At 39.8% G+C, this 16,932-nt stretch overlaps 1 protein-coding gene across 1 annotated transcript in view; it reads right to left on the bottom strand.

Moving 5' to 3' along the window:
• Positions 1 to 420: 420 nt before the first annotated feature.
• Positions 421 to 16,932, bottom strand: part of LOC125152970 (zinc finger protein 345-like) — an 80,312-nt gene continuing 63,800 nt past the window's right edge. The window contains exon 6 of the mRNA XM_047835729.1: positions 421 to 6,220. Coding sequence (XP_047691685.1) covers positions 4,248 to 6,220 — 1,973 coding nt within the window. The 3' untranslated portion in view covers positions 421 to 4,247. The remainder of the gene's footprint in view (positions 6,221 to 16,932) is intronic.

Genomic DNA, 16,932 nt, shown 5'->3' with positions numbered 1-16,932 from the left:
GAGTTTCTGAATTCTGGAGGCATCCCGTAGGGAGAAAAGATAAATGTTTCAATTTGTTTACAAGGTAGGTTTTGTGAAACTCCTGCAAGTCAGTTAAGAGAAAATGTTTGCTTAAATGTGCAAAAAACACAACTATTTTTTAAAGGTTTTATTTAAATTCCAGTTAGTTAACATACACTATATTAGTTTGAGGTGTACAAGTGATTGTATAATTCCATACAACACCCAGTGCTCAACACAAGTGCGTTCCGTAACTCCCACCACTTATTTAACCCGTGCCCCCACCCACCCACCTCTATTCTGGTAATCATCAGTTTCTTCGATATAGTTAAGTCTATTTTTTGATTTGCTTTTTTCCCCATTTGCTTGATTCTTTATCACACACGACTGAAATCAGACGGTAGTTCTCTGATTTTTTTCGTTTATACAATACTCTACCTCCATCCAGGTCAGTGCAAATGTCAAGATTTCATTGCTTTTTATGGCTGGGTAATATTCCGTTGTGTACATAGACGGTATCTCTCTTATTCGTTCGTTAGTCAGTGAACACTTGTGCTGGACTGTTTGAATCAAAAATGCTCACTGCCACTAATTCTCCAACTTCAACAATTCTGTGCCTTGGAAAGAATCAGAACACAGAACTATACTCATCACGGGCTGACTGAAGACAGGAAGGTCCCTCACAGCAATGCATCAGCTTCCCTAAAACGTCACCCTCGTAGAGTGGATCTAACCATAAATGGGCTTATATACCTGGGATATTAGTGCTTTGATGAGACCAACCACAGCACATGACTTGCTGATCCTATTAGTGTCCAGAAGGCTTCATCTCCAAAATTTACTCTTATATGTGACATTTTATAGCTAGGCCCACACCTGTGCACCATTCATTACCCCCTCCTCCATCCACTGTCACTGATCTGTGTCTGGGCAATCACAGTAATCACCATCCAAAATCTGTTCTTCAGTAACACACAATTCGACTGAATCATGAAGATAAAAGATGAATTTCTTAATCCTCAGAAACTCACCCCATTTCCAAAATCCTCATCTCTGTGACATTTACTCATTAGATGACACCACCAAGAGCTGCCTATGACTTTGGTGACAAAAGGGAGCCACCTCCAGTTCCCTTGCCACATTGAAAGGGTACCTCACATTTTCATTTCATAGGTCTTATCTCTCTAAAGATGATGTCATGGTCACGTTTTACTTATGTTCTCATTCCACATCCCAGTGCTAAATGTCTGAATTAATACTGTGTCCCACTGGGGGCACCTGGGTGGCTCAGTTGGTTGAGCAACCGACTTCGGCTCGGGTCATGATCTTGCAGTTTGTGAGTTTGAGCGCCGCATCGGGCTCTGTGCTGACAGCTCGGAGCCTGGAGCCTGCTTTGGATTGTTTTCCCCTCTCTACTCCTCCCCAGCTCACGCTCTGTCTCTCTCTCTCAATGATGAATAAACGTTAAAAAAATAATTTAATAAAAAAAAAAAAGTACCATGTCCCACTGGCCAAACATCTCTATGATCGCATTTAGGATTTCAGTGAGGACGTTCTAGCCGCCAACACAGGGAGAAAAGGTTTTTGATGCCTATGCAGCTGGAAACAAAAATGAGGAAAAACAGAACTGGAGATCTAGAGATAACTAGGAAATAAAACAAAATAGAAGCTTTATTTTTTGAAACGCAGAGAGTCAGTTGTGTAACTCAAGTGTCTTCTCTCCACAGGCAGAATTTATGCCAATTCTTCATCCTGTTATCTAGCTCTTACCTGGGGCTATATCACTCCCATTGGAATGTTTCCCTACTTATGGGTATCTACTACTCAACCAGTATTGTCATACATACATGCTTACTTCATGTTAAGTATCAAAACATTCCCCCCCTTATGACTGGGGGCACATACCTTTATTTGGGGCCATAATGTGGTGCTTTAGAGTCCCTGTGCAAGGTCCAGATTGGGTCATTGACTACAATAGGTTTAGGTAAATTCTGTGGGAATCTTCTCTAAGGGTCACACAAGGGGAAAAGTTGAGGGGGGGGAAGAAGTTATATCAGAAGTTACACTACGGGTCGCCGGAGTGACTCAATCTGCTAAAGGACTCAGATCATGATCTTAAGGCTTGTGAGTTTAGCCCAAGTTGGGTTCTGCCCTGCTGGCACAGAGCCTGCTTGGGGTTTTCTGTCTCCGTCTCTCTCTGCCCCTCACCCTCTCTCTCTCAAAATAAATAAATAAACAATAAAAAAAAAAAAAGTTACACTAACTTGTGACTCTACAGGGTGTTATCTAGGGACCATACTAGTGAGAAAAGGCCGGTGTTAGTTCAAGTCCCTGCGAAACTACTGGCTATACAAAATGGCTGCCAAGTGGCACCAACATGGAGTCCTTGAGCTAAACGGTCTATAATACCTCTATATAATCTATAATATATCCGTGTACTATCCCACTAGTCCCGAAAAGGAGAAAATTATACAATTGAGAAACTAGGGAAAAAATAATCACACATTATTTAAACTTTAAAGCCACTGAGAAAATGGATTTCTAGGTGTATTATTCCACTCCATTACAAATACGTGATAGATATCATCAGTTTCCTACAACCTTAAATAAAAAGGAGATAGGTTAACATTGGTGGTGGGATAATACTTCATTCATTACACGTCCATGCGAACACGTTAAAAACCATTATGTTTTAGTAACTAAAATATATTAAGTTCACAAATAGACTAAGTAATGCATCCCAAATCCACTCTATAACCCTTCTTCAAAATACAGAATACAGGCATTCAAAAAGCATTGGTCTCCTGATATAATGATGTGGAAATAGTACTTTCCATAATTTTCAGGCCTGAGGTCCTTCTTAAAAAATGTCTATCTAAAAATCATATGCCGTTTGGGGGAAGCATTTGCTATCCTTTCTGACATCTGCGAGGATTGATCCATTTCAACCACATCAACTGACATTATCTACATCGAATTTTAGCTGTTATGAAGATACGCCAGTATTTTACAAGACTGCCATGTCTTTTTTCTTAAATACCAGTTGGTAAAATAAAAAATACTTATCATATTCGGGAAAGGTTTTACTTTGAATAAATGGAGAAGATTGATGTTCTGAACACCTATCTCATTATAAGCATAAATAGCATCTCCATTTAGATTTTCTTCATATTGTACATCAGACTGTCCTCCATCTTCCATGAAAATTTAGGTATGCAGGAGTCCCACCTAATGAAGGACATCTCATATCTTTGATGCATCAACAACCAGCCACATACTTTCACACACCCACTAGGAATGAATTCTGCGATTTGAGAGTAGAAATACAATAATACTTGCTAGTCAAATATCTCAGGGTCAATGTAAGAAAAAAAAAACACATTGAAATTAATTATACCTATGCAAAAATCCATCCACTTAAGCTTTTGAAGCATATTAGCATATATATTATCTAAGTGTTTAGCTTTGTATTTTTACTTATAATGAGTATTTTGATGTAATGTCTAAATAGGTTGACTGACATAATGCTTGCCACTTGATTTGTCACCTCTATTGACATTTGATATTCAATTAAATATTTTCCTAAATATTTATATCTTTCAAGTCACTTTCCTCTATGCACTCTGGTGTTTGCTAAAATGTACATTAAAATGAAGGTCTTTGCTCATTCATTACATTTTCAGGGATTGAATCTGGTGTGCATTTGGATTCCGGTTAAAGGCACTGCAACTTTCTCTACATGTTACGGTTTCTAAACTGTTAAGATAGCTATGATGTTGAACAAATTGTGAGTTTCGGCTACAGGATTGCCACATTCTTTACTTCTGTAATGTTTCTCCTCAGTATAAAGTCTGTGATGCTCAGTAGGGTTGAGCCTAAAAGTCTTACCAGATTCTTTACATTGGTAAATTTTTCCTCCAGTATTAATTCTGTGATGTTGAATGAGGCTTGACCTCTGATTAAAGGGCTTGCCAAATTCTTTATATTTGCAAACTCCTCTCCAGTATAACTTCTCTGTTCAGGAGTCAGGGTTTAGCATTGCTTAAAGGTTGGGCTACATTCTTGACATTTGTATGGTTCCTCTCCAATAGAATTCTCTGATGTGGAGTAAGGGCTGAGAAGTCCTTAATAGTTTTCTCATTCTTTAGATTTGTAAGGTTTGCTCCAGTGTGAATTCTGTGATAATGAGTAAAGGTTAACCAGAGATTAAATGTTTTGCCACATTCTTTACTTTGGTAAGGTTTCTCTTAAGTGTGTATTCTGTGATGTTGAATAAGATGTGAATACTGGATAAAGGTGTGGCCACATTCTTCACATTTGTAAGGTTTCTCTCCAGTATGAATTCTGTGATGTCGAGTAAGGTTTGAGTGCCTGTTAAAGGCCTGGCCACATACTTTACATTTGTAAGGTTTCTCTCCAGTATGGACTCTGTGATGTCGAGTAAGGTATGAGTGCCTGTTAAAGGCCTGGCCACATTCTTTACATTGGAAAGGTTTCTCTCCTGTATGAATTCTGTGATGCTGAGTAAGGTTTGAGTGTCTGTTAAAGGCCTGGCCACATTCTTTACATTGGAAAGGTTTCTCTCTAGTATGGATTCTGTGATGTTGATTAAGATGTGAGTGCTGGTTAAAGGCCTGGCCACATTCTTTACATTTGAAAGGTTTCTCTCCAGTATGAATCCTGTGATGTCGAGTCAGGTTGGAGTGCTGGTTAAAGGACTGGCCACATTCTTTACATTGGTAAGGTTTCTCTCCAGTATGGATTCTGTGATGTTGGGTAAGGTATGAGTGATGGTTAAAAGCTTGGCCACATTCATTACATTGGTAAGGTTTCTCTCCCGTATGAATTCTGTGATGTTGAGTAAGGTTGGAGTGCTGGATAAAGGCTTGGCCACATTCTTTACATTGGTAAGGTTTCTCTCCAGTATGAGTTCTGTAATGGTGAGTAAGGGTTGTATGCTGCCTAAAGGCCTTGCCACATTCTTTACATATGTAAGGTTTCTCTCCAGTGTGAGTTCTGTAATGTTTACTAAGGATTGAGTGCCATTTAAAGGTCTTGCCACATTCTTTACATTGGTAAGGTTTCTCACCTGTATGAACTCTGTAATGACCAACAAGGGTTGCATGCTGGGTAAAGGCCATCCCACATTCTTGACATTTGTATGGTTTTTCTCCAGTATGGATTCTGTGATGTTCAGTAAGATGTGAGTGCCTGGTAAAGAGTTTTCCACACTCATTACATTTGTAAAGATTCTCTCCAGTATGAATTCTGTGATGTTGAGTAAGGCTTGAGTGGTGGATAAAGACCTTGCCACATTCGTTACAAATGTAACTTTTCTCTCCAGCACCGATTGTCTTATGTATATACAGTCTTGATGACTGACTATACATGTTCCCAGGTTTATTACGTCTGTAGGAGTTTTTTCCCACATGCATTCTCTGATGATCAATAACATTGGAGGTCTGGTTAAGAGCTTTGTCACATTCATTATATTTATAAGGATTCTCTCCCATATGCATACTCTTATGTATAATAAGGTTGGAGCCTTGATAAAAGACTTCCCATTTATTACACTCAAAATGGTTCTCTGGAAAATGAGTAATCAGATGTTTATTAACATTTGACCCCTGGATAAATATCTTCTCAGATTCACTGTATTGAGCAATTATGTTTTCATTGAAAATGCTCTGGTAGTTTTGCAGGGTCGACTCCTCGGTGAAGGAACTCTCAAACTGATACCACATAGCGCTTTTTTCTTCATTTTTAAATCCCTGATTTTCAGAAATATTGGACTGAAAGGTCAATGCAAACCTATTTTCAAAATGGTTCAAATAATTATTTTCAGCCTGGACTAGGTAATTTTCTAGATTTTCCAAATTTGGATTCTGCATATACGTATCTTTGATCATTGGATTTGAGCCATTGCTTACAGAAACACAAGGCTTTGCAGAAGTAGTTGACTTAAAAAGGGATGTCGTCCAGAATGTTTTATATCCTTCACCGTCTGGGGCGGTGAGATTCTCATAATGGGCAGTTATCTCTGTTTGGATACGTCCTTCGTATCTCGGATGCTCTGCACTCTCTCCATCATTGTCCCAGTCTATCATTAAGTGTAAATTCTCAAGGGCACTCTGTTTATATCTACCCAGTGACACATTCTGAAAACAAGATTCTATGCACGGCTTTGGCAGCAAGCTCTGGGTGTCATTTGAAGATACGGCTGAAAGAGATCAAATAACAGAAAAATAAAATCATTTTTATCCAACTACTGTCAGATAAATACACTGACCAGTTCTAACATGCAAAATTAAAATCGATCGGAGAACTTCAGCAAGACGGTTGAGAAGCAATCATCAGGACCTCATCCTGCCGGCACACAGAAATTGGCATATAACGTGCTGACCACGTAGCCTAAGAGATCATTCTGGAGTACCGTCACCTGTAGTACACGTCGCTTTTCTGTATGGCAAAAAGTCAGAAGGACCGTTTGAGAACAAAATTAGAAGGAAGGAAGGAAATCTAAACATCAACCACAAATGAACAAAACAGGATATAGCAAAAAGTGGACAGTGTCAACAAGAAAAGGAGCTGCTGTTCAGAAAAGATCAACAAACATGACAGACCTGTAACTAAATCAGCGAAGAAGGACAGAGAAGACCAAGTACAATCAGAAGTGAAAGCAGACACATTAAAACTGATGACAGAGGGGCGCCTGGGTGGCTCGGTCGGTTAAGCGGCCGACTTCGGCTCAGGTCATGATCTCGCGGTCCGTGAGTTCGAGCCCCGCGTCGGGCTCTGTGCTGACAGCTCAGAGCCTGGAGCCCGTTTCAGATTCTGTGTCTCCCTCTCTCTCTGACCCTCCCCCGTTCATGCTCTGTCTCTCTCTGTCTCAAAAATAAATAAACGTTAAAAAAAATTTTTTTAATAAAACAAACTGATATGACAGAAACAAAAATAATTATAAGAGGTGACCATGCCCACAAATAGGTATCCAAAAAAAAAAAAAAAAAAAAAAAAAAAGAAAGAAAGAACCTGGGTATATGGGGTGCCCGAATGACTCAGTTGGTTAAACATCTGAAATGGCTGAGGTCAACATCTCAGGGTTGTGAGACAGAGGCCCACCTGGGGCTGCCTGAGGAGTGTGGAGTCTGCTTAAGATGCTCTCCCTCTATCTCTGCCCCTCCCCTGCTCTCCCACCCCTGTACTTTCTCACTCTAAAAAAAAATTAAATTAAATTAAATTAAATTAAATTGACTTCTGGGGAGCCTGGGCGGCTCAGCCAGTTTAATGTCTGACTCGGTTTCAGCTCAGGTCATGATCTCACAGTTTGAGGAGTTCCAGCCCCATGTTGGACACCATGTTGACAGTGCGGAGCCTGCTTGAGATTCTCTTGTCTTCCTCTCTCTGCTCCTCCCCAAGTTGCACTCTCTTTCTCTCTCAAAATAAATAAACTTAAAAAAAAACTTACTTGTAAAAAAATAAGTATAAATTTCAAAAGATGTAACATACCTGACTCCATCATGGAGAAATATATAAAAATAAAATAAAATAAGAAATATATATAATTTTTGAGACAGGGACAGAATGCGAGCTGGGGAGGGGCAGAGAGAGAGAGGGAGACACAGAATACAAATCAGGCTCCAGGTTCTGAGCTGTCAGCACAGAGCCCAACATGGGGCTCAAACCCACGGGCCGTGAGATCATGACCTGAAGTCGGACGCTTCACTGAGCCACCCAGGCGCCCCTATATATATATTAAAAAAAAAAAAATCTCAACCTGCCAACAGCTAAGTAGATTAGATTGATAAAGAAATGTTATTTTTCTTTTAAGCTTATTTATTTGTTTTGAGAGGGAAAGGAAAGTGGGGGGAGGGGGCAGAGAGGGAGGGAGAATTTCAACCAGGCCCCAGGTTGTCAACGCAGATCCTGATGCAAGGCTCGAACCCAGGACTCGAGATCATGACCTGAGCTGAAGTCTGATACTTAACCAACTGAGCCACCCACAAGTCCTACTAAAGAAATTTCCACAAACTTTCAACAATGAAAGGTCCTCTGCCAGATGATTCATTTAATGAGAAACAGATGAAACAATGAGAAAGTGCTTCCAATCTCCTCCAACATTTCCAAGTGAAGATAAATTATCAAAACACTCTCTGTGACACAACAATCACCTGGTTATCAAAGCCAAAGGAAGACACTACAAGTACACAAGATTACAAAGTACTACCTGTGAGGAATATTCAATACAAAGTCCACAATAAATTAAAGCAAAATGAATCAAAAGCACACTTCAATATTTTACAACATAATCAAGTGGGAATTCTTCCTGTAACTCAAGGGTGTTTCAACTTACAGAAATCAAGAAATTTAAGACTGCACATTAACCAAGAGAAGATCAAACAGGACATGATGCTCTTAATTGTCGCAGAACAAGAGTGTGTGAGCATATTGGAAAGCGTTTCATGATTTACAACACTCAATAGTAGGAACAGAAGGAAACTACCTCAACCTAATAAAGAACACAAACGTACAAAAGTTGAAATCTAACATATTCAAAGATAAAAGACTGAAAGTTTCTCCTGTGTGATCATAAACAAGGTAAGGAAGCAACTTCACCACTTCCGTTCGACAAAGTACTGGAATATTCTAGTCAGTACAGTTAGGCAAGAAAACATACAAAAAAGGAATCCAATATAAAAAGTAAAACTATCTGTTCACAGATGACATCATCTAAGAAAATCCTCAAGAATCCTTATTTCTTTTTTTCTGTTATTTTATTTTTTTTGGTCATTCCTTGTATTGTTTATTTCTGCTAATTTTCCCTGCTAGGAAATCCATTTTCAAACTTTTTTATGCTATAAATGCTTATGTTAAGAAAAATTTCAGCAGCACCTGGGTTCAGTCAGTTAAGCATCCAACGTCAGCGCAGGGCATGATCTCACAGTTCATGAGTTCAAGTCCCGCTCCATGCTGAGAGCTGGGAGCATGAAGCCTGCTTCAGATTCTGTCTGTGTCTCCCTCTCTCTCAATCTATCCCTCCCCAGCTTGCGTGCTCTCTCTCAAAAATGAACAAACATTAAAATAAAAAAAAGAAAATTTTCAGATAAACAACGTAACACTACACTACAAGGAAGTAGGAAAAGAACAGAGCTGAGATTTAGTAGAGGAAGGAAATGACAAAGAAAAATTAAAAATAAATAAAGATCAGAATAAGCAAAAACATAAGACTGAAAGTAACACAATTTCCATCAAAATCCCAACGCCATTTTTGGCAGGAAGATCAAAGTCTGTCCTAACATTTATATGGATTTTACAGAATGACACATACACAGAGCAATCCTGAAAATACATCGAGATCATGTTGCTGGCAGCACACTTCCTGATTGAAAGCAACTACAAATCCGTACCTATAAAAATAATGAACTACAAAGATAAAGAGAAGCATAGAGTAACGGAAACACATAAGTGAGTCACATGCGTACTTCTCCAGTGTTAACGTGTATGAGAACAAAGTGGCAATCTTGTTAAAATTCATATTCTGCTTTGGATTTGTAGGTGGGTTCCAAGTCTCCACATTTCTTATAAGCTTGAAAGTGATGCCAACCTTTGGCTCATGAGCCATATTTTTGGGGGAGGGGCAGAAATAGAGTCCAAAGCAGGCTCCAGGCTCTGAGCTGTCAGCACAGAGCCCAAAGCGGGGTTTGAACTCATGAACCACGAGATCATGAACTAAGCCAAAGTTGGATGCTTATCGGACTGAGCCACCCAGATGCCCCAAGAGCCACAGTTTTAGGTTCCAAAAATAAACATAAAAAAAGAAGAAATTGTGGATGACTGTGAACTTAAAGACTATTGTAGAAATTACAAGGTTTTTTTTGTTTTTTTGAGACAGAAAGAGACAGAGTATGAACGGGGGAGGGTCAGAGAGAGGGAGACACAGAATCTGAAACAGGCTCCAGGCTCTGAGCTGTCAGCACAGAGCCCGACGTGGGGCTCGAACTCACGGACCGCGAGATCATGACCTGAGCCGAAGTCGGACGCTTAACCGACTGAGCCACCCAGGTGACCCTAGAAATTATAACTTCTAACGTCGAGAACAGAAACAATGGTTCTCGAACATTTCCTACACACTGTATACCATTATAACACTTTTTCATAAACGTACCCATGAATCCACAGTAACCTATGAGAACTGTTCATCTTTGAAAAGACTCTCTTGACAAAACTTCAGTAATAGCAGAACCTGAGTTTTAGCCCAGACTGCCTGCCTGTGAATTCACCTAAGAGAAATACGCAGACCGTTGTACAGACACAACCTTCAAGGAGATTCACAGGTTTCAAAGTGACTGTGGGAATGGAAACACAATTAAACCACAGAACTGATCCACTATAAGAGGTAATTGAGGATAAAACATAAAATACAAAAATTACAAATTTCAAGAAAGGAATAAAAATGGGGTGCCTGGGTGGTTCAGTTACAGCTCAGGTCACGACCTCAAGGTTCGTGAGTTCAAGCCCCCACACTGGGCTCTGTGGTGATGGCTCAGAGCCTAGAGCCTGCTTGGGATTCTGTGACTCCCTCTCTCTTTGCCCCTCCCCTGCTTGTGCGCTGGCGCTTTCTCTCTCAAAAACAAACATTAAAAAAAATTTTAATAAGAAAATAATAAAATAAACCCTGTTTTTAAAAAGAGCATGCTCTAATTTCTAGCTAAAGCAATACGTGACTGAGCACAGTGTTCACAGAAAAGAATTAAATGTCAAATTAGTTTCTTAGTATGAATACAGGAAAGCATAATAAATAATAAAAAATAGAATATAAGGAGGGGCGCCTGGGTGGCTCAGTCAGTTGGGCAGCTGACTACAGCTCAGGTCACGATCTCGCGGTCCATGAGTTCAAGCCCCGCGTCAGGCTCTGTGCCAACAGCTCAGAGCCTGGAGCCTGCATCTGATTCTGTGTGTCCCTCTCTCTGTCCCTTCCCTGCTTGCTGTCTCTCTCTCAATCTCAAAAATAATAAACGTTTTTTTTTTATTTTAAATAGAATATAAGGAAAAATATAAAAAATGGAATACAAGTAAAAACATAAAAATCTTGGTAAATCCAAATCCCAGTATCTACATTAGACTATTAATTCTTCACCTAATCAAATTGTTACAGTAAAGTGTGAATAACTTGGATGATGCCACTTCCAAGAAGCAAAAACACCAGTAACTAAAGAAATCTTTTTTTAATGTTTGTGTATTTTGACAGAGAGGGAGAGAGGGTGGGTAGAGACAGAGAATACCAAACAGACTCCATACTCAGCATAGAGCCCGATGTGGGGCTGGATCTTAGGACCCCGAGATCACAACCTGAGTTGTCAAGAATCAGAGGCTTAACTGAATGAACCACCCTGTCCCCTAAAGAAATCTTTCTTAGTGTTCTTCTCCAATTCAGAAGGAAGAAGTGAAATGTAGCAATTAAACTATATGGAATTGGATATACTCCCTGAACAATTATTTCCATATTCAAATTAATTTTGAACACGTCATTTTGTGCAAACTGTTCTAAAAATCCCTGAGCAAGTTATATGAGCAACAACTAATATACAGCCGAACAAGGAAAACAGAGATGTTATACAATTAATAGCTAGGTAGACAAGACAGGATTTGCCTGGAGAGATTCTCAAACCAAGATACATGAGATATAAGAGAGATAACTTCAATACAATGGAGAGAAAATTATTCCCATTAGGGATCTCTTAACATTTTTGTTTGCTAGAAAACCATCAATTTTTTAATATATTTTAGAGAAAGACAGAGAGAGCGTGCAAGCAGGGGAGGGGCAGAGAGACAGAGACAGAATCTGAAGCAGGCTCCAAGCTCTGAGCCATCAGCACAGAGCCTGATGTGGGGCTTGAACTCATGAAAAGTGAGATCATGACCTGAGCTGAAGTCGAACACTCAACCGAGCCACCCAGGCGCCCCTAAAATCATCAATTTTGAAATTTGGAAATTATCTCTTTTGATGCAATATTCCCTTTCTTACTGAAGATCTAGGTACAAACACCCACAAACATAGGCACACGTGAACTTCTTTCTAGTTAGTTCTGGGACTCCAAAACCTATCTTTAGCTTAATATAACCTATTGCATTCTGCGCATATCAAAATCAGAAAAATCTGTGTTCTCTATGCTCACAGAAACAAGAGCAAAGAAAAATAGGAAAATTTTATAAATAGCGATGGAGAATTCAGTCGGTATGGCTTAGAATTCTTTTAATTTCAAAAGCACTCTCAACAAACCACTACAAGATCACAGTAGGAGTCTTGGTCAAATACCCATTATAAGCATTCAAGAGTCTTTCTTGGGGTGCCTGTGTGGCTCAGTTGGTTAAGTGTCTGACGTCGGTGAAGGTCATGATCTCATAGTTTGTGACTTCGAGCCCTGCATCAGGCTCTGTGCTGTCAGTGGAGAGCCTGCTTGGGACTCTTTCTCTCTCTCAAAATAAAATAAACTTAAAAAAATTTAAAGAAATAAAAGAGAATCATTCTTCTTCTGATAGAATGATCTGTGAGTTCTGCTTCCCATGCTTTACAAACGGAGGCTAATAATCAAGTACACGTGGATGTACGATAATTTTACACCCTTTTACGGGAAGAGTTAGCCAATCTTTCCTCAGATATTTGTGAAAATTTCTTTATGTCAACCACATAATTAATATTCTTGACTTCCACAAATGGCCATTTTGAAGACATCCATATTTTGATGCAATTCCCATGTTTCCTACTTAAACGGCAACTGGCAAAACTATTTAAAATTCTGAGTTTCTCGGGGCGCCTGGGTGGCGCAGTCGGTTAGGCGTCCAACTTCAGCCAGGTCACGATCTCGCGGTCCGTGAGTTCGAGCCCCGCGTCAGGCTCTGGGCGGATGGCTCAGAGCCTGGAGCCTGTTTCCGATTCTGTGTCTCCCTCTCTCTCTGCCCCTCCCCTGTTCATGATCTGTTTCTCTGTCCCAAAAATAAATAAACGTTGAAAAAAAAAATTTTTTTTTAAAAATAAATAAAATTCTGAGTTTCTCTGTCTTACTTTAGGGCAAAGAACGATGCCCTGAACACTTACTTCATGCTGACTTTGTCACTCTTACATGTCAACCACAAACAGGATCCCCATGTGGACCCCCCTTTGTACAGTCAGTATACACGACAGCCTCCTTGATCTTTCATGGAAAAGTAGGTATGAAGGTGCCTGGGTGGATCCGTCAGTTAAGCATCTGAGTTTGGCTCAGGTCATGAGTTCAAGTCCCCCAGTGGGTGAGCATAAACCCCACTTCTCTCTCCCACACTCTCTCTGCCCCTCCCTCACTTGTGCCCTCTGTCAACAAAAAAAAAAAAGGAAAAAGAAACGAAATGTAGGCATGAGCGTCTTCCTCAACATAAAAGAGCCCCTCAACAATCAAATCATTTTGCATGCACAGAATTAACACAGGCATAGCGTGAGATGATTTCAGAGTAAAAGTAGGGACACCTGGCTGGCTCAGTGTGTTTAGAGTCCAACTCTTGATCTCAAGCTCAGGTAATGATCTTGGTTTGGGACATGGAGCCCAAGGTAAGGTAGCTCCCCAGGATGTTATTACCTCTTGTTGAAAATTTTTGATCAGGAGTTAACAGCTTTGCCACATTCTCTGCAGTTTAGCGTTTTCCTCCATTATGTGTTGTCTCATGTTCAGAAAGTCTGTAGTTCTGCTTAAAGGCTTTGTCACATCATATTTTACATTTGGCAGGCTTCTCCCCACTACGTTCTACTTCAGGTTGGAAGTTTTGAGAAGTACTTTACTGCTTTGCCACGTTTTGTAGATGTGTAATATTTCTTCCCATTATAAAATCTGTGCTGTCGGGGAGCTTGGTTGGATCTGATGGTAAAGTGTTTGAATCTTGATTTCAGCTCAGGTCATGATCTCAAGGTCCAGAGATCAAGCCCCACAATGGGCTCCATCTTAAGATGCTGCTTAAGATTCCCTCTCCCCCCACCCGACTTGCGCACATGCTCTCTCTTTAAATGAATAAACGAGTAAGTAAAATCTCTGCCATTGAGTGGGTTTTGAAGTTAAAGGCTTTGCCAAAGTGACTATATTTGTAAGTCTTCTCTTTAGTAAGGATACAGTGGTACATAGTACGATTTGAGCTTTCGTAAAAGACTTCCCCACATTTATTATTTTTATGTGGGCTCTTTGCACACTGAGTTCTCTGATGTTTATTAGGATTTGACCCTTGATTAGCATTTTCCCAGATTCACTGTATGGGTAAGTTATGTCTCCATTATAAATACCTCACTAATTACGGAAGATGCAGTCCTCACTAAAGATCTCCCTATGTTCACAACACATGAAAACTTGCTGCAAATTAAGTATTATGTGGTAACTATTTAGCAGTGAAATCTGGTTAAAGATGCTACCACGTTTACCAAGATTAGAGACTTTGGAACAAGGGATTATGTGTTAGTGGAAGAATACGAAACCCACCGAAGAGAATTTCTCAAATCAATCATATTTAGAATTTTTATCTTCATTTTGAAATGTCTAACATTTCAAAAAAAAAAAAAAAAGTCTAACATTTCAAAATGTCTCAGTGAATGATTAATCCAATTTTATGTTTGAAATGGTTACTTTCAGTACGGATTGGGTGCCTTTCAGATTTTCCAAATGTCCTTTAAGAGAATGTGTATGTTTAAAAAATGGATTTTGGTTGTGTTCAAAGACATTGCTCTGCAAATATAACAGACTTCAAGTGCAGTTCTCCCAAGTGTTTTACACCCTTGATCTCTTCTGGCAGTAGGGATGTCATTATGGATAACTGTCCCAGCCTGGTTATATCCATCAGAACATCCTTTGTTCCCTTTCCCAACCCCCATCATCATCCCTGTCATTAAGTATAAATACTCAGGCAACAGCTTCCATATTCCCAGCACTCTATAGAACAAATCTTTGCCTGTCTTTGCCAACAAGCCTAAGAGGTTATAGAGAGACACAACGAAAAGATACAAAACAGGTCATCTCACTTACTAAACTCATATGCATGGTCATTAAAATACTGATGTGCAAAATTAACCCCCATCATAGGACATTAGGAGAATGGAGAAATAGGAAGCATCAGGACTTTGATCCTCCATGGAGACAAAATTGACCATATTACCTTTTTTTCAGTGCTCCAGAAGCCAGTTAGGAGAACACAGCACAAGCATTCAAGTATGAATGAAGAAGAACCACACTGAAGGGACAAGGAAAGTTTTTGACAGTTGTGCACAACAGCTGCTCACTCTCCCTGGCACTCCGTGGGCAAGACCGTGAGAAAAGTCTCAACTCTGCTCAGGAAAGAAAGACATAAGTGGGAGCAATAATCTAGCTGCTTTGCAGCTGCCCGGGGGACTTGTTTTTTTGTCACGCGTGACATAGAGAGAATGAGAGAACCCAATGATACACTGTGGTGGCTGCTGAGTCCCAAGGTGAGCATTTGTCCAGACACTGGAGAGACTACAGAGCTGAAGACAGAGAGGGGAAGGTATCACAGGCTCTAAAGAAGTAACTCCACCTCTGTAAACTGAAAAATTAACAAAAACTCAGACAATACAAATGCCCAGAATACATGTGACAAGCACCAGGATTATTGTGATTTGGGTTCTCCTGTACAAATCAAGTTCAGGAGAATGGACTCAGAGGCTATTTCTTTAATTCCCAAATGTGAACAAAAGATCACAAGGCATACAAAGTAGAAAAACTACTCCAATCAGAGGAATAAAATAAATCTCCAAAACTGGCCCTAAATTAAAAAAGAATTCAAATAACCATCATGAAGATGCTCGTGGGAGGAGAGAAAACAGGGAACTAAATGATGTCAGGAAGACTATGCATGGCCAAAATGTAAACCCAAAGAGATGAAAAGTATAACAATCAATCACCCTAGAAACTGGGAGCTGAAGGGTATAATCACGGAATTTAAAAATACACCACGGGGTCACCAACAGATGTGATCCAGCAGAAGAAAGATCAGATTAACTGAGAGACCCCTTGTTGTCAATGATCTATTGAGAGGAGCTAAGAACAAGGTGGAAAAGGACAGAGTCTAGGGATTCATGGGACACCACCAAGTGAACCCAGAAATACATTAAGGGAACCTCATAAGGAGAGGAGAGTGAGAGGGGGCAGAGTTTACAGGAAGAACTACAGGCTTCTACTTCCAACATATGTGGCAAGAAGAGACAAATTCAAGAAGCTCAGTGAGTTCTAAGTAGGATAAATGTCAAGACATGAACCCACTAACACATTATAATTAATCTATCAAAATTCACAGGTGATCAGAGAATTTCAAAACAGTATGACAAAGGAATCTCATACAAGGGAGCTCCTGTAAGATTATTGGTAGGATTCTCAGTAGACCTTAGGGGAAGAATATTATACTATTAGGACAATTCATGTATACAGGATACAACATTCAGTGAACACTAACCAAGGGAAAAAAAATCAACAACGTGTGTCACGAAGTATGTGTGCACGATATTTATACAAATACATACATAATTTTACTGGTAAAGTGCATAAAGTGGATTCATACTTGAGTTAAACTCACAGTATCTTAAAATCTAAGTTGAAAATTGTCATCCTACCACAAAATACACAGGCAAAAATGAAATCACAACTAAACAGTGTTGTGGAAGAGCCCAACAAAGGAAACACATTATTCACAACTGTAAAACCATAATAAGACAAAATTTACCCCAAAAAAATTCTACATAAAAAATAGTTGAGGGGCGCCTGGGTGGCTTAGTCGGTTGAGTGTCTGACATGATCTCAGGTCATGATCTCGTGGTTCGTGAGTTCAAGCCCCATGTTGGGCTCACTGTTGTCATCATAGAGTCTCCTTCAGATCCTCTGTTCCCCCACCCCACGCCTCTCCCCTGCTTGC

Source organism: Prionailurus viverrinus, chromosome E2 (genome assembly GCF_022837055.1).
Source record: "Prionailurus viverrinus isolate Anna chromosome E2, UM_Priviv_1.0, whole genome shotgun sequence".
NCBI lineage: Eukaryota > Metazoa > Chordata > Mammalia > Carnivora > Felidae > Prionailurus > Prionailurus viverrinus.
This window is presented reverse-complemented; position numbering and strand designations above follow the sequence as displayed.